The following is a 19,423-nucleotide window of genomic DNA, read 5'->3' as shown; positions in this document are numbered from 1 at the left end:
TATGCTTCTTTAAGATGTTATCTACTGTTCATCAATAAAAGCCCCAGTAATGTTAGCGGTTTTTCTATATTTGTCTGCAACTTTGCGATAAAACTAATGTTTATTTTTGGCTGCTTTCAGCTCCCGTTCTAGAAACTTACTTCTAGAAAATTACCAAGCCACAGTAAAATCTGCGCAAGACCATGTGCTCCCATACTCATTTACAATGATAGACAATGGTCGAAACGGCGATGTTGTGACAATTTTAACATCGCAGAGCGATCACTAATGACATGAGCAGTGGGCGAAATGAAGACAGGTAATTAAACACCAAACTTTTATTCGAAAGAAAACACCATAGAACTAAGTTAACAATGAGGTTGAAGTTTGGACTGCGTCTCAAAATTTGTAATTTTGCGCAATTTGGTAAACGACAAAAACCTAAACACAGTGTCACTGCTATATAAAACACCCCATATCTAATTTTATTCTGTGAGATTTATATACTAGTGACATCACAAAGCTATTACCGAAGCAGCTCCAATATATTCGTTTATTTTCACGACGTTATTGAGCACTACAACAGCTGTTCCAAAGAGTGAATCGTTGCCTCGTTTGGAACGCATCTGACGTTGCACTCTCATGTCTCGTATCAATTCATGACAGACAGCTTGCATAGTTCTTACTGTTCTCTTTTGTAAGCAGTACAAAGTATTTTATGACACATGAAAAAAATCAGCGTCCGCGTCAGCCATCACATGTCACCATATTATAGCACAACCTTGTATTGTCACATGCAAGAGTTCCATATAGGCCTCTCGTTAATGTCCACTCAAAGAAGAAAAAAAAAGAAGACGCACGGGCGACAAGTTGACACGCTTCTCCCAATGCTGCAGAGGACATCTCGCCTGGAAACATGAGAAGATTCAGCCACTTTGCAGTCTATAGAAGAGACTGACAAGGTTGGTAAACCTCGAGGACGCGCAGTCTGGCATGAGCAAGAATAACTCTTGCAGTACCGAATGTTGGGAGCACCTAAACGATTTAATGAAACCTTGCTTGGTGGAAAGCACTGCATGAGTGTATTTATAATGGTGCTAATGATCACAGCAGTTACTGCAGACGAGAAGCCTCGATCACTGGTCCCTGAATAGCCATCTATTCCATGGCTCTTAACTGGTCTTCACCTGCAACTGGCGACTTGGGTGTTAATGTGCGTCTCCTGTGCTCTGTCGAGGCACCCACCACGTGAGTGTTTTTGCTGAGGGCGTTGTGCAGCGGGCTCCCGAAATGTTCAAATCCCTGAAAGCCCAAAACGGGCCCACCTGCGTCTTCATCGTACGAATAGGCTTGGTAGCCACTACTAGGACCCTGCACATAGTAAGGCATATGGCTAGAGCTGGCCTGGTTATCAGCGTAGACTCCGCCACGGATTAGCTGAAAGTTTCCACTGCCCAGAGAGTCGTAGCCGGCAGAAAATGCGCTCGTGGTCGAGCGTCCATAGTCAAAGCCACCACCATAGGCTTGCTTGGAGTTTTGTTGTCGGCTGGGGCTGGCGTAGCTTGAGAAGCCAGTCGGAAAAGGTGTGGACGAGCCGCCATCTAGAAAAGCTGAGTAGGCAAGCTCCTGGCCGCCTCCGAACGGGCCCGCTATGGGTATGAAGCCCGTGGCTGCAGCTGTCGTGCTCGATGGCGCCAGAGTTTTCGTAGCGGCCCGGCGTACACGTGAACGGGCTGCAACGGAGACACGACCATCGTGGTTGCCAGCTTTCCAGGCAGAGCCATCCTTGTCAGCATGTTGATAACCGTCCATACCACGCCAGTGAGTGGTCGATAGGGGTGGCTCTACCTCTCTCAAGGCACGTGGAATCCAGAGAGTTCCCGCTGCCGCCGTATTTCTCTGCGATGTAACAATAGCTGGTCGCCTGTGGGCATATACGAGGCCCTGCTGACCACGAGGCGCTCTACCACCAAGCTCTTCTTCGGTAGACTCTCTCGACGACTCCACAGACCCGTCGGGAACCTCGACAGATTCCTGCTCGGGGGCGACTCGCCGACGCTCCTCAGAAAGTTCCTGTGATGCCAGGACCAAATGCTTCGGCACAAGAACTGCAACGTATGAGGTCAGGCGAGGGTAACGGGAACGTGGCTCCCCTGCGATAGAAAAACTCTATGTCATTGACACGTATCAACGCACTGACCATACTTTTTTTATAGTTTTTGGGCCTAAAAAGATTGCCCACTATTAAATCTCGGCTGAGCTGTTGTGTTTCAGCCTGAGCTGACGCGCATTCGTGCCGTAGCATCAAAGTTTGTGGAACACGTAATTTTATGTAGATGCACCCTATAAGGCTCCCCTCTCCTGCGTGCTAGGTAGGGTAAAGAGCTAGTTTTAGGGTAACGCGCTCTACAAAAACACCATGCTGAAGTCCTACTAGGCATTTCTTTGAACCGAAGGAAGCTCATAGAGTCAAAATATTAAACTTTGCAGAAAAAATAAACTCGGAATGGTTTACCAGCGCTACTTATTTGGAGAATATGTACAGTGAGCACAAACTGCACGAGGTCACTGCGATGGGGTATCAAAAACAAGCTTCTTGTGCGAGAAACAGACAATCCCTGAAAGCGACGATAGTTATAGCGCGAGAACATAACGGCGACACAGAGACAAGAAGGACACGGAGGACACACTGCTGAAGGCGAACTGTGTGTCATACACTGTTGCATTGTTCAGTGTGTAAATAAAATGGAGATACAAGAATGAAGCGCCAATAAGCAATCGCGCGTCCGCAGCTCTACACAAGTAACCATTGTTCTATGCACGCTATCAAAGCTTTCGGGTATATTTTTTTAACTTTAAGGATACTGGCGGCCACGGTAACTTATGCGCACTCTCAGCGAAATTTATTTTTGTTTGTAAGTTATTCGATGTTTCCTTATGACTCTTTATTTATTTATTTATTTATTTATTTATTTATTTATTTATTTATTTATTTATTTCAGCCCCGCCGCGGTGGTCTAGTGGCTAAGGTACTCGGCTGCTGACCCGCAGGTCACGGGTTCGATTCCCGGCTGCGGCGGCTGCATTTCCGATGGAGGCGGAAATGTTGTAGGCCCGTGTACTCAGATTTGGGTGCACGTTAAAGAACCCCAGGTGGTCAAAATTTCCGGAGCCCTCCACTACGGCGTCTCTCATAATCAAATGGTGGTTTTGGGACGTTAAACCCCACAAATCAATCAATCATTATTTATTTCAACATACTCCGCTTTGAAAAGCCATCGCAGACATGGAGGCAGAATACAAAAATTGCAATACAACGCAAAATGTACAGGACACGAAGATGACTGAATAATAATGTGCAAATTGAATTAATGATGTGTAAAGGTTTAATATAGGTGGGCAAAGCATTCTATATATGAATAAGGTGGACATAAAAGCTGTTGGCTTGATAAGTGTGATGTATAGTTGCTAAGTAAAAAAAGTCATGGGCAGTGCATGAGTGTAAAATAGATTGGGGAAATCTTACGCTTCGTCTTTAAGCGTTGAACGCTAAAGCCATATTTCCTACAGTGCTTCCAACCCCTAAAATATGAAATTTTTTCGCACTTGCTATGCACCCATTACGTAGGCTTAAGGGTGCAGTCACGTGTCTGCCTTTTGCAATAGGTTACTGGCTTTAAAGATGAAGTAATTATTATAATCCCATGTTATGACACCCGATCGATGGAAGTATACGCTTGTACCACGCCTTATTACGGTAATATGTCGTATTGTGAAGCATGTACACAAGATGCTTGTGTTTGTAAAGCATGAAAGTTACTTTCACTGCATTCAAAAGCAGAGGCGTGGCTGTGTGGTAAAACACCCACCTGCCTCGCAAACGACCCGGGTTGGATCCCCACTCAGACCCAGAATTTATTAAAGCGACAGCGTTAGAAAGCTCGTGTCACAGATATTCCGCTGTCGGCGTCGTAATCGTTGGTTGTGAGCGAAAATCAAGAAAGAAGCAAACAAAATAAAGAATAAAATTTTCAATGCTATTGACGATCGAACCAGGGCCGTTCGCGTGACAAGCAGGTGTCCTACCACAAAGCCACGATGTTACTTGCAGATGCTTTGGAAAAAAACACTACATAAATGCCATGTAGTCGAAGGAGTCTCCTTAACGCATTTTGTTCGACAGGCGTCACGACGAAAACGAGCCCATCCGGTGATATGTAGGCGCATTTTGGGAGGCCAACAAACTGCGCCGAAAAAGGCAGAGATAGTGCAGCCATCGCCAATAAAAACATACAGGAACGTTCAAACAGCTCTAAAAATGGACATATATGTCCATCTAGCGGCTATCGCAATCAACCCCCAAAGGCGAAGCTTACGCGTTCCCCAATTTTTAGTTATTTTATTTGCGCCTTTCTCAATTTGGCAGCCACGCAGAGATCATTTTTTGCTCACAACCAACGACGCCGATGCCGGAATTTTCGCGAAACGAGCTTTTTAGTACCATCACTGTAAAACGTTAATGATTCACTAATTCCCTACGAGAGTTGGTCCATCGGTACAACGCGATAATACACCGGACTTAGTATTTACCCGTAACGTCACAGGGTGCACCTGGACCAAGGGGAACCTGGGCAGCGATCACTACATCATACGTACTGAACTACCCAACGCATCAGCCCCACCCCGTACGTTACCGCTAACGGACTAGGATTCATTCCACACCCTCCGCAAAAACAACACAAAAGAACACAACAAATTCACTGAAATACTGACCTCACTTCAGGAAGACATAGCCAAAATAATGAAAACCATACAAGCGGAATTCGAGATGCCGAGAATGGACCCACACCTCGCACATTTGCTCGAGGCAAAAGCGCTAATAATATCGTGCTGGAAAACACTAGTTCTAAACAGATGCTTACGAAAGTGCGTGTCAGTACTAAACCAAGACATCGCGAAATATTGCGCGGAGCTCACACGACTCCAATGGCACGAACTCTACTCTGCCGATTCACAGCCGCGTGCAAACGAGGGATAAATAGAGCCTCCTAATATATATGCTCAACGACCGCCTAATAAAATACAACCAGAGCCATGCCATAGACAGTCTCCTACACGCGCAAAAAAAAAAAAAAGACGGGAGGAACGGAATCATCTTTTCTTGAAGAAATCGGCGACCGACACCTCCCCCCTTAAGACTGCACAACCCAACGACTACCCACAAATAGAGTGTGAAACAATACCCAAACTCAACGATCCTTTCACTTAGTCTGAAATTCGGGAAGCATTACACAACCTCAACAGTCGGTCCGCCCCTAGTCCTGACAAGGTAACCAACCGACTGTTGCGAAGTTTAGACAACCAAGTGATCACAATACTCACAAAAGACATCAACCACATGTGAGAAACCGGCTAAGTACCTGAACAATGGCGCACGGCCATGGTGATGCTTCTCTCAAAGTTAGGCATACCACTCAACTTCGACAATCTGCACCTTATCTCTCTAACCTCATATATAGGAAAACCAGCTGAACATGTCATTTTAAATCTTGTATCGCGTTACGTAGAGGATCACAAACTTTTTCCATTCAACATGGTCGGGTTCCGTCCGTACCTATCAACCCAAGACGTCATGCTATTACTAAGGAAACAGATCTTCGATTCAAAAACAAGAAATATCCGTCGCATCTTTGCCCTGAACCTCACCAATGCATTCGACAGCGTCTCCCATCACTTTGTACTGGAATTCCTTGCCCGCCTTGGTCTCGGTAAAAGATTCCAGATATCCATTTGTTCTGTCCTACAAGAACGAAAAGCCCAGCTACGAATATCGCAACTTACATCCGACACTTACACAATAGGTTCCAACGGGACACCACAAGGGGCAGGCATTTCTCCACTCCTTTTTAACATAGTAACGAAGGGACTGTCTGACAACTCCATGATATCCCTAACATAAAAGCCACGCTATATACGCAGATGACATCACCATCTGGTGCCCGGGAGGCTCTTTGGCGGTGTTAAAGGAGGCCCTTCAAACCACTCTCGATACCACAGAAGCCTATACCTAAAAAAACACTACAGGACTGCGACTGTCGCCCATGAAATCAAATTTGCTACTGTATCAGTATACGCGCCAAGACGTCCGTACTTTAAAGCCCTTATGTGAGCTGCCCTTAGCGCTACACGCCAAAGACGGGCAACGAACACTTCGCGTAGACTCCATACGCATTCTCGGCCTCCTACACTGTAAATGAAAATAAGCCGAGATGGGAGTGAATGACTTGTCCTCTAGCGCATGCCCCGATGGGGGTTTGATAAACTCTGTCCGGAGGGAGTAAAAAATTTACTCCCCAACAGGCCGGGGTTTTAGGAAGGATTTCCGGGAGGTATTATTTACCTCCATCGGGGAACTTTTTCACGTCAGTATGGGAGTATTTATTTACCTTCATCGGGGAGATTCTTTAGCTCTGATTGAGATTGCTTTTGCCAGTCGAGGCCAGTTTGGTCACGTGGCAGTAATTAGAAACATAAACCGCCATTTAGCAACGAGAAAAACAAAATACCGCTAGGAGCAAGCAGCGTGGCAACGCGAACCAACAGTAGACCACTAAACCAGCAGCAAAAAAAAAAATGCGTCTGTCTAATGAAGGTGATAGTATTATGGCAGCGCCACCTCGCCTCCTCCCGGTATTGTAGTTCAGTACGCCACTGCTATCATTATTTTGATACAGCAGCCAAAGGTACAGTTTCCGTTATCTAAAGGGGTGGGTGTTCTCGTGTGAAGCCCACTGAATCTCCTGCGCCCGCTGCTGCACCTATCCCCAATGGCCCCGAAGCTTTCCACCAGAGCAGCAGCGCAGCGTTGTCGTCGCTCTCCGCACTTGAGCTTTTGGGCTAAAAGACACGCGCTGACGCGCTGCAACGGGTACGTGTGGTCAGGCGTTCACCGGCGCGGACGTCAGCTTCGCTTGGCGTCCCCATAGCGTCTGCTTCGCGAGGACGCTATGCGGACGCCGAGCAGTTGACGCGACGTGGATGACTAGCAGCGTTTCAGAAGGCCACGGTAGGAGGGTGGCCATAGTAGGGAGACTGCACCATCAACATCCATGGTATTGTGGCGCCATCGAGTCTTGAATGAACAAACCAGCTGCGGAAATTGGTTTATACTTTTCAAAGGTAGCGCAAACTTTATGGAGGAAGGAAAAGCTCAGGAGAGTCCCTGACGTGATTCGTTTTGAAGCAGTGGGGAAGCCGGAAGTCGGCCATATTGACTGGGCAAATTCTCCTCTCTTTTATCTCTTGTTTACATTCGAATGTAAGCAGAAGGCACGACTCTCTTTTCGGCTCGGAAAGCATGTGGGCTGCGCGGTGTGCGTGTCGTGGTGATCCAAAACCAACGTAACTGGGCTGAAGATGCTGAAGATGCTGGGCCAGCGCGATGTCGTTGGAGAAATCATTTCGTCCAAATATAAAACAGCGAGTAACAGCTCGCCGACAAGGATGTAAGCACAAGAAAGGCATGCTAGATGCACTGATTATGGTGAGTGTGGTGCTAATGTTAAAACGATCTGCCGTGCGCCAACTCCTATAATTCCGTCGCTGACGCAGCCGACGCGGCACCCGGTCACCGTATCCGTGTTCCACGTAAAAGCTCACCGCCGTCACCATTGAGCAGCCGTGGTGAATTTGTGCACGATGCGAGTGTCACTCGAATGCAGTTGCTGTAATGGCGAAGGGGTGAGCATAGCAAGCGAAGCAGAAAAGCTGTTTTAATACGCACATGAAAGTTTTTACTGTACCCTTATCAAACACGAAACTATGTGTGCACATGGCGTCCTTAGCACAAATGTTACGTCCGTTGCCACAGACACGAACACTGCAGGACCTTCACTGATCTGCAAGACGTTCGTAATGGTATCATTTTGCCGTGGTGTTTAAACGATATTTCACTGAGCCCTTCAACTACTTCATCAGCCGCACATTACATGGATATACGCGCTCGTTCTACGCACTGCTGAGGCCCTCTGGCTGAAAACCGGATTTGTAAACGTTACTAGGAGTACACTAACCACCGGGAGAATACTGCGTAGCTAACAACGCGGTCTAAAGCATGCATATTATCCGCCACGGGACAGTACGAGACCTATGGAGGTGCACATGCCACCGGCAGCAGCCGCCGCTCACTGCTAGGCCGACTACACTGCACAACATGTAACCAAAGCAACGCCGCCATTGAACCCAGTGAATATGGCCACCATGACGTCATTTCCTCCACACTTTCACGTAGCGCGCCGTCTGGCACGCTACGTGAAAGCCTTGTCCTCCCCATGGTCTCCCTTTCCTCCGTGGGCGAGAGTCGAGACCAACGTTTTTAGATTAACTCCGCGGCCCTCTGCAATCGCCAAACAGGCGGAGGCGCTGTGCTCGCTATAGGATTAAAGTCAGTCTCGGCAGGTCGTCTGCTACTGCGCTACTTCTTCCAAGGGGCTGAAACGTGACTACTACAACGGTTAGCTCGATATGGTAGTTGATCTCATTTGACTTGGCTTGAGTTAAACACACGCTTTAGCTATATCTTAGTATTATAAAAACATACAAGCAACACGTAAGATAGCACATGGAAATATAAATAAATAAAAAACAAAAACACTTCGCATTGCGCGTATCTTCATTTTGTTTGGCGTTTTGCGGTCATTTATTTTTTGTCTGCATATGCGCAAGTATATTGCGATCCCGTAGGGCTCCATCACACTCCAATCTAAGTTCAACATGTAATACGCAGGCTTCAGAAAACCGCAGCAAGTTAAACATCAGCGCGAAATCCAGAAGAAAAAGAAAACAACTTCTTGTCAATTTTCTTCGATTTTGAGAAAGAAAATGCAGCGGGTACATTTAAAGCGACGTATTTACGGGGCGCGTGCACGAGTATTCAACAATTGACTTTCAAATGAAACAGTGCCTTCGTCAATAGTATCATTGCATCGAGAACTATCGTCTGTAAACCCGAATACCTTAAATATATTTCAAAACATCAACTGCACCAAAGTGAGGATGAAACTGGAACGTATGTACGATAAACTTAAGCCCTGTTGGCTTATTAGTGGTATGAATGACGTGAGCTCATGTAATGAGAACAGTTATTTCGCCTTCAATGAGCAATCACGATGTGTGAACAATTATATGGATACAAAAAAATTACTTATTCCCTCCAGATTCTTTCCTAACTTAAATCCTGCCGTAAAAGTGCTCTAACAATTTCGATTTGCTCCCAATAACTGTCTACAAGAAAAGTATCGTTCATGTGCATCCTTTCTACCATACGCCCACAATTTATGTGTACCTATAGCATGGGTCCTTTACAATACGTATCGACCTCCTTTCAGCTCTATATGCGTATATGCCAAACCTGAATTCCTCTATTCTGCTATGTGCGCAAAAACCTCGAGCGCTGACATTGCACAGAAATCGGGCGAGACGCACTACTCGTTTGTGGTCCAAAAAGGATTTAAAATATAACGCAGTAGCAGAAACCACCAGCAACTATTTCTGTGCAGACGTATAGTAATCAATTGAGAAAGATCTTAAAGAACTGTGGCAATGGAACCAGCAATAGACATCGGGGTAGCCCGTTCTGGTTTGCTCACTAGCGCGAAATGCTTGGCCAGTGATTTTACTTATTGTGATAAAAATATTTTGGTTTAAAATAGCTCTGTTCCATAAATAAAGTTCTTTTTCGCACACAGCGCGTTTTTTTTTTTTTTTTGTTGGCATGCCAAACAACTCCCGGTGGAACAATTTATCTAACGACGCCATATGTTGCGATGCGACTGACGCTCTGTATACTGAATGATCACCATAAACTTTCGGCAATGTAGATATCACTTGCATGTATTGTAACCACCCATGCACGGGCTGTTAAGAACCTGCAGTATTCTACAAACAAAAGCAATACATTTTTGACATTGTCCTTTCTGGGCTTACTTTGTTATTCTGTAATTTTCTGTTTTGATACCTTGAGTATAAGTAAATGAATGAATAAATAAATAAATACTAAAGTTATGAATACGAGGACGGAAACATCCCTTTTACATTTGTTCTAAGAACGGCTGTTTTATATTTGTTACTAATTGCAGTGACTACGGCGACCAGCTAGTCACAAGGTCACTGGTTTGATCGATGGGTGTGCAAGAGGACCATGTAGTGTGCGAAGTCACTCCACAAAAACGTCCGATGGTCCAAATGTTTACAGGCAATACAGCGGCGTACTCCATAATCATATCGATCGTGGTTTGGACATGTAAAGACTGCAGATATTATTTGCAAGTCACTATGAACGGGACAACCAACACTTGTCTCATCACAGCCCCAATGTGTGTCAAAGAGGGTCCGAACAGGCGGTTCTCTTGCAGCTGAATAGAAAACTTGGTTTCAAAACCTCTGAACACAGAAAAAAAATCTCCCCTGAAGCAATGTCACGTGACATGACTTGAAGTAGTGGAAATGCCTTCCAGCATTTTGGATCAGCCATTGAAGCAGGCAAAATGTGATTTTGGAGCAGCAACTTCTGTGTTTGGAGCACATTAGGGCTTTTCATGATACACAGAGAGAAAGAAAATTTAGCTTTAATTTAATGTAACGCTCCATTGCCGAGTGTTGTGAATTCGCAACATGCCAAAAAACTTCGAGCAAGCATGTCACCAAATACGTGCCACCTTTATTGCCGGCTGTCAAGTACCCACGGGGAATGTAGCTTTCAGCATGAACAATCTGGCATCGTCTCGTTCGAGATATTTATGCAAAACCGAATTCCTTTGTAGCTGATGGCGGAGAGCATAAGGCGCGTGCAGCAGCCTTCAGTTAGTTTTTTCTAGCCTGGGTGATGGACTTCTACAACCAATAATTTTGTTAACTTGCTGTGTACGCACCCAAGAGTTGGTACACGAGTTGGTACGCAGTTCTGAAGTACATTTTTTTGTCTCAAGGTTCTCACGTCTGTGGCATATGAATAATTTGCGACATGAATAAAAGTATGCATTCAAGTTGCATTTAAGATAATTTAACTGCAGAATCAAATAAAGGTCGTTATTTAAAACTGGAAACTGGACGCTATCGGGACTAGAATTTATAGTTGTAAAAGCTCCATGATTTAAACTCGATGGAGACAATAAGATTGTTCGATTTAAGCGGGGCTCGAATTACAGGGAGGGCTTTAAAACGTATACAAACATTGCACCACACTGCGCGGGAAAAACCTAAGGAAGCCAACTCGGACACTTCGTCTCGAACTAGGCGCTATTGTGCATTTTTTTCGATGGGGATTTTGTTGATTGAATTCGTCAAGGTTTTACTCAAGACAATGATACGCCTGAAACACACACCTGCCCCATGCATTCATGTAAGCAGTCAGCCTTAATATCGAAACTTACGACGCTATTTATGCTCGTAAACACGTTTATCTACATGGTATAAAGCTAACGCAATCACGTTAAATGTAATCAGAGTCTTTCCTGCGCGTTCTCTAAATCAGAATAAGGTCAACTCAACAAGAATAATAATTTTCCTCTGCAAGCACGTTTCTTCTGTCGCAACCTAAGTCAGCATCATTCGAAATTTCATCTGCTTGGAACTGGTTTTGTTTTGTTGTTGACCGTCTCTTTTATTTTGGTTTTGCAACATACTGTCATCCCTCCGGGCGCGGATCTACAAAAACCGGAGGCTGCCAGTGTGAATTAACCATCTTGGATACCGACTTGTTAAAGTATAGGAAGTTTCCACGCATAAAAATACACAGGACTGTGCCGTGACCAGGGCTTCAGTTCGAACTACCTTAGTTGTAACCAACGAGTTTTTACTGTATTTACACTAACTATTAAACAAGAAGCGGACTTGAACAATTAAGAGAAAAGGGGCACCTGGAGCTTTGAAGATAGAAGAGGCCAGATGAAGAGATAGGACAGATTATTTGGATTAGCTTTTTTCTAATAATTCCGTTATTTGGAACGCGAGAGAAGCTAATAAACACTGGGTGAATGTTTATTGTTCGCCCGTCTTTCTTTTATATTTCATTTCTCGCGAAAATAAGTAAGGCTCATGTCAAGACGGATAAGTAAAGCTCGTTATATTTTGTAATCACATTAAAAAGCCAGAGCCAAACATAGAAAATGCGGTGTTTACAAAAGCCACAATGAACTTTTTCGATGACAAATTGAGTTATGTTTGACTAAGTGTCCACATACCTGTCTTCGTGGTTCATCGTACCTTGTACATTTGGCGACAAACCAAGAAAGTCGCCCAGCTTGCGCTAAGTTGTGCCCCATGGGTGCAGAGCTGGACTAAAACGAACGCTCGGACGGCAAATACTGTTTATGGGGCCGCACGCTGCAGTTTTTTGTTCACCATCAGCGCCAAGCGGCGATTAAGCAGCGCCTCATGATGACTATTTTCGATGTACGATCCACGGCAGACCTCGATCATATGAGCTTCGCTATAACCTATTACTGTGCAGGTGCGCATGGCACCCCACTGATGCGCTGTGAAAATGCGTAGCACGCAACTATACAAATAGTTTGTGATTGTCTTGCTAAATCCCAACGTGTGATGCACCCATACTTAATGTATCAGTAATTATTACACTTTTAGAATCACTGCTACCACTCCTTTGATTAGCTAACAAAATCATCATCTTTTCTGAGCTATAAAACTACAAGCTAATGCGTGATCTGCTCTATTAGCAGAGACGCCTCGAGTTCTCATTCTATTACCTCGGTCAATTGTGCCAATAGTTTATCTTCTATCTTAAAATAAGCGATAATTTTTGCAAACTATCATAAATACCGAGACCCCATGGTAATGGGACACATACAGAAGATGTCAAAATAGTATCTAGTATGGTATCTCAGATCCATGTTTCTTTGATACTGCCCAGCCCTGTCCATCACCAAATCTTAAGCGCCCGTGAACTTTTGGTAGTCCACCATGATGGGGGCGCTACTTTCTTATCATTTTTGGTCGTTCGTCTTGAAGTTACGGAAATTGCTTATACATAGCAATGTCATCGCATTAATTATGCTACTAATTACGGCGTTCACGGCTATTTTTTACAGTATAATGGACAAAGGATCACCACAAACAAATTCCAGCAATGGAGGACTTTGCTGTGTCGCATCTTCTGGAAACCATTTTGGTTTTCTGTCCTTCTCATAATGTAACCTCACCAGGTTTTTCCTTTTAATAACTCCACCGGGGTGTGTCTAATAATAATAACTCCACCAAGGCGTATATTTTCTTTCACTGCTTGGTCCTTTCAAGTTTTATTGTTATTCATGTTTGTGCACGTATGTTACAGCAAGCAAAATGCCATAATCTTACATTTCTCGAAGTATGGAATGGCGCACAAGCTATTCTCAACTAATGACTGACCACTTACCAGTACCCTCTTCTAATACGACTGTCACTAAGATGAGAGTGGTACAAATATGCCATAACAGTTTCGGCGAATTCCCTCCACATAAACAGGTTAGCATTTGACGGAGTGATTTAAGGGCCTCGTCATAACTCTCTTTTTCTAATCACTTCGACGGTTTCGCTCTTTAGTACTGAATGATTTTCATTGCAATTTCTTGCCGTCATTGCTGAAGTGTACGATGTCGTCTGCTACTCGTAAATTGCTACGATAATACTTAAACTTTACCTCTTATTTAGTCATTTTTTCTGGACAAGCACAGAATAACGATGAATATATTGTTTCCTTGGCGGGATATATTTTAGATCAGCATGTTGTTAAGTTTCTCGAAGAAAAACGGAGCAGTTGTGAAATCTTATAATGGCTTTGGTATATTACACGTACTCCTGGCCAATGTCTCCAACCACTGGTATCTCTACCGAGTCAGATGTTTTTTTCATAATGCCTTATCATGCGTTTCCTTCTTACTTGGCAAGGCAGATTTCTCAATTAATGGGTATAAAGTGCAAGTCTGGCATTTCCCTTTTCTGTTATATATATATATATATATATATATATATATATATATATATATATATATATATATATATATATATATAATATTTGCGTCTTTGCCCACCGAAGTCAACTATAATCCACTGCAGGTTTTTACTATTTATAGATCTTGGTGAATGGCCGGCGCTGCGCACAATAACGGTACTGCGCGAGCCAGTTCAGTGGTGCGTGGCTCGCTTCCGGAGCGCGGCCCACTGCCCATTGGGGTTAGCGGTGGCGCATCTAATGCCCCTCGGTTCCGGCGCAACCGAGCGGCTCGAGCTTTCTCTTCGGGGACAACCACGGTCCGGCTATAAATAGGGCGCCGGAAACTGGGCCGACGACCCACATGCTGTCCGTCGATTGCACTGTCAGGTGTGACACTGCTCGCATTCGAACACTCACGTCTTTTTCAGAGAACAAAATCCGCCGTTCACGAATGCATATAATTCGCGTCGCATCTGACGTAGCTCACTCCAAAGCACACTCCGAGGAACTCACACACTCACTCACTTTGCCTGTTTACGGGGGCACTTTGCCTGTTTACGCAGCTTCAAAGACCGCCAGTCTAGCAGGTGCCGGACAACACTGCATGCTCCCACGAGTCACATAAATGACTGCTGCGCCACCAGACGCGCATCAAAGAGAGCCGCGTGATATCCGGGGTTTGCTTCGACTCGCGGGAAACAGGAGTAAGTTTGTAGCAGTGGGAAAAACATGCTCGACACCAGCCACGTGTGGAGCTTAAGCAAAAAAAAAAAGACAGTTTTGCTGATGTGGAACGAAGACAGTCTTGTTCGGGCTCGTCCGCTAGCGAAACGCCTGCCTGCCTCGTGTTTGAGACCTCCGTCGCATGTAGTACCACTTCAGTTGGGCGCCGGTTTAGCTGGTGCCGGAAAAACCATTTCGCCCCGCGCAACACGGCCGGACGAGCGTGTACTCGAGTGCGTCGTGCACGAAGGATCCGTTCCAGAATAAGCAAAGGTAAAGAGGAAGAGAAGTTCACTTTTCTTATATTCGGCAATTAATAAAGCGCCCCTGCAACGCTGCCATCGAAAGTCTTCAATAAACGAATTTGCTGCCTCACGAATCCACCACCACGGAAATTTTTAGACTAAGCCAAAAAATTTTTAATGCGTCAAGTCTTTAAAAAACCTAAAATTCTAGCCATAAAACATTTATAATTCTGACTAAAGAATGGTCATGCCAACAATTATTATTTTGGTTCAGAAGGATACTCTGGGAACATGTAATAACGAGAACAGATTTCACCATTTTACATGCAAAATTCTATTCACAAATGTATGTTCCTTCAAAAATAAAATTCCAAATATTTATTTTTGTTATTTTTAGAAAATATTTGTAATTTATTATGACATTCACCGAACTTATATTGAAATGCCCATTAAAGCAACTTGCAAAATTTCGTGAAGTTTCCTTTGAAATAACACAGCGGTTGGTTGTAGTAGTTGCAAGACTGCCCGTGCTATCATCCCACCATAAGACAAATGTTCGTGCAGTAGTGGGCATACACACAGTACTTCCAAAGCATCCATAGCAGAAGGTCAAAGACAAAATACAAAGAACATACTGTCAGTGAAGAAAGCAAAAAAGTAAACGGAAACAAAATCAAGATTCAAAATGGGCACCTCATGAAAAGCCACTGAATACAATATTGACAAATAAACGACGCAGTGAGTTACACTCACGAACAAGCATACGCTCAATAATATGTCCCTGTAAACACTTGATAGCAGGGACCTGCAAATAAGCATACAATAAAACAAGAAGAAAGCTGCAGGTTTAGAAAAAAAAAAGAAAACTAGTTGATATGGCACGTGCGGAAAGTTTGATGGCATACTAAATAACAGCATATTCATGTTTTTGATAACGGCTCGAGGCGCAACTGAAGTGCTGATACAAAAGCTGCCACATGTTGCGAACCAAGAATATCAGCTGGAGGTGAGCTCAGTAGCTCTATTGTTGAGAAATAAAAGAGTATTTCAGTGCGTTGCAGCGCGAAAAAAGTAGCATATTACATTTAACATGATTACTTCTATTGTAACGGCGTCCGAGTGGCCCCCGGAAGTTGGACTTGGTTGACTGTGTAAGGTTGTGGTAAATGAGATAAAGAAATTTCAAACGAGCTACCTTCCTCCGACAGCCCAGCGTTGATGTGCCTGCTTGGATTACACTGTAGTGCCTGGAATACTCTATATGAACTTGAGCACCCTGTTTTTAATATTTTCTAATGCGCAGCGTAAATGCTTTTCATGCAGGTTCCACACAATGCTGCCGTACTCGAATATAGGCACTTAGAGTCTTATAAGCGGTTTTTCCTGAAGGGGAGGCTGTGGCTAGCTCTCTTCGTAAAAATTCCAGTTGTTTAAACACTTCGGTGGAAACGGTATTTATATGTAGGTCCAATTTCAGTAATTTTATTATCATTATTCCTAAATACTCTACCGAGTTTATACTTGTTCTACGCTAGATTGTTCTGTATGTGATGTTTCAGGTCTGTCTGGAAACAGCGCAAAAGAGAAGGACAGTAAAGGCACACATATAACTGCTCGTAGCGGTGACTGGCAAGTGAAGCTTATTGCAGCGAAGAATGTAGACACATACATATACACGTATCAACCCTCATCGATATAATCAAGAACAAGAAAAAGAAGGAAACCACGCAATGACACCGATGCAAGATGCTTTAAGCACATGATGACAATGACTATATAACAAGATCCAGCAGCAGACACATACCGCCGCGATGGTCTATTGGCTAAGGTACTCGGCTGCTGACCCCCAGGTCGCGGGATGAAATCCCGGCTTCTGCGGCTGCATTTCCGATGGAGGCGGAAATATTGTAGGCCCGTGTGCTCAGATTTGGATTCACGTTAAAGAACCCCAGGTGGTCAAAATTTCCGGAGCACTCCACTATGGCGTCTCTCATGTTCCAATGGTGGCTTTGGGACGTTAAACCCCACATATCTATAATCAATCATCGAGCGAGTTAGGGATGGAATTTTTTCGAATCGTTGGGCCCAGTCGTTAACTGTGTGAGGAAGCCGGAGCTGTAGTACTATTGTTTTCAACTCAATCGAGCTGGATAGCGATCGAGAGCGGCCGCGCGACGGCCGCATTACGCGCAGCTCTCGTATTACGTTCGTATTACAATCGCGGCTCACGAGAGCTGATGTAAATCTTTGTTCAACAGCCTCGTCGCATCCAAGATTCATTTCGCTTAAGGTTTGAAAGCAGCATTCAATTCAAGTGCTAGTTGCCAATTCGATTATCTTTTTTTTTTTGGGGGGGGGGGGGGGCGCTTTACCCATCAGACCGATTTGGATATGCAGCAGACACACGCTGACCAACCCTGCATACATAACCTATTCGCTGCATCCATGGGTAATATAAATAGAGCAACTTTAGCAGTACCGTGAATAGCTAAAAAGAAGCCAATTAAGCGTTTATTCCTCCCTTACTGAGCAGTAATCTTTCTACAGCAACAGCCGCTGCACCCGCGTCTACTCACGGGCTGTATCTAGCACCATTCAACACAGATGCACTTGCTACCACATTTCTCGTGACCAACAGGCAACGTAGCCACAGTACCGAGGAAGTGCGGCGGGAATAACAGCTACAGGTGGTGTCAATTACGCTTGAGCTGCCCGGAATCTGCGTAGCATCGGTGTTGTCAGTGTCATCGGCGTGGTGTTGGCTTCTCCGCAGTGCAAATAAACCACCCATGACCACGTGATGACGCTCAACCAATAGCGTTGCTGAAATCGTTGAAGGCCGAGTGAGCGGCGTCGGGAAAACAGTAGCGCAACTCTGCTACTTACAGTAACTCTACTTTGCGCCTATATAACAAGCTTGCCAGGGTGGTAATGACGTTATTAACCCCACCTATCACAACGCGAGACTGCCATTACTGCAACGCGAGTCGTTAAGTCAGAGTTTGTTACATGTGTTGCGAGTGTTGTGTACAGAATACCATTGACATGTGTTCAATACCACGTGGGCCAGGCTGACAGTTGTTTAAACCAGTGGCTTCGCGAACACCAGTACAACATAACGAGGGTCTGTAAGCGGCCATCTTGGCATTCACCGCAAAGAGCGCAACTGCAGCCCCAAATTCCGTAAATGTGACGTGTTAGCCACCCACAGGAATCAACTAACGCGTGAAATCATCGAGACCCACAAGGAAGAAGGAAAAGGAAAGGAGAGGCAGGAAGGTCCAGTTCGCTATAATCGCCGACAACTTTGCTTGGCAATGAAAGGGAAGCTACGGGGGCGGAGCTATATACAGTACATGTACTCCTCCGTCAAGTAGTGCGGTACGGCTCGCGTTTTGAATGACGGCCTTGTTTGAATGGTATAACACTGCATTCAATTTACTACGTCTGCTTAGACAGCCATTTGTGGCTGAAATTCGTCAGACTTTTCTTGGGCGAGTCATTGAAATATCCGGATGGCGACGAGCGCTCACCCAAAAGCGAAGACGGCATTTTGACAGTGAGGTGTACCTGAAACGAGCGACGTTTTCACAAGAGCAAAAACGCAAGATGACAAATCATGAATTCGAAAGAAAGATATGGATATGTCATAGGTGTGAGCTGTGTCTCTTTATCGACAACATCCCGTAAAAAATAAAGTGGTCTTTTTTTGTAATTTTCACGTGGATGATACGGGCACGATTGCGGGAGTATAGTCTCCAGCATTGCTATATGCCCAGTTCGGCTATGTAGCCTTGCCTTCAATGTCAAGATATGTTGTGCGCGAGTATATCCTTCACTGGATGGGGAAGGAGGGATTGAAGAAGCCCGCAAGGTTGCTTTGTTCAATGTTTCTAGCCGTATGGTTTACCGAAGGCTTGGCATAGAATACACATGTAGATAAATTAACGATTGAGCTTAGTAGAACGGTGGGATGTTTATACAATCTCTGCTTAGTTTTGCCAAAATGCTTACAAGTAGAGTTATATTTGCACTTTTCTATTAGAAGATGACATACTTTATCTTAGTATGAGTAACTACCAAACAGACGAATTATAAAAAATTACTAGTTCTCCAAAAACGTTTTACGGAGCATTTGAGCAAAACCACGCCATTGTCAGAGACTTGAAAACTAAAGCACTCTTTGAAAAATATGAAATGTTGAAGGTAAAACAGCTGTATTACTTCAGACTTTTGCAATTGGTTAAGAAAAATATGCCCCAATGTCTTCAGAACACACGTGGAAGTATTAATTACCACATGCGTCAGCAACGCCGAAAATCCCAACACGTTGGACAACTTATGGTAAACAACACATTCAATACCACATACCTACAATGTTAAGTTGTCTACAAGGTCTAGTAGATTACAATTCCATACCTTATAACATCATTATCAGAACCGTACTAATGCATTACAATATTGAGTGCACTATTTGAAGTTTGTTTGA

The 19,423-nt window shown here is 44.3% G+C and overlaps 1 protein-coding gene across 1 annotated transcript in view; it reads right to left on the bottom strand.

The window, feature by feature from the left end:
• Positions 1 to 302: 302 nt before the first annotated feature.
• Positions 303 to 19,423, bottom strand: part of LOC119175656 (uncharacterized) — a 90,007-nt gene continuing 70,886 nt past the window's right edge. Inside the window, exon 2 of the mRNA XM_037426583.2 lies at positions 303 to 2,132. Coding sequence (XP_037282480.1) covers positions 1,138 to 2,132 — 995 coding nt within the window. The 3' untranslated portion in view covers positions 303 to 1,137. The remainder of the gene's footprint in view (positions 2,133 to 19,423) is intronic.

This window comes from Rhipicephalus microplus, chromosome X (assembly GCF_043290135.1).
Source record: "Rhipicephalus microplus isolate Deutch F79 chromosome X, USDA_Rmic, whole genome shotgun sequence".
Taxonomy (NCBI): domain Eukaryota; kingdom Metazoa; phylum Arthropoda; class Arachnida; order Ixodida; family Ixodidae; genus Rhipicephalus; species Rhipicephalus microplus.
The sequence above is the reverse complement of the archived record's forward strand: the minus strand, read 5'-3'. Positions and strand labels throughout refer to the sequence as shown.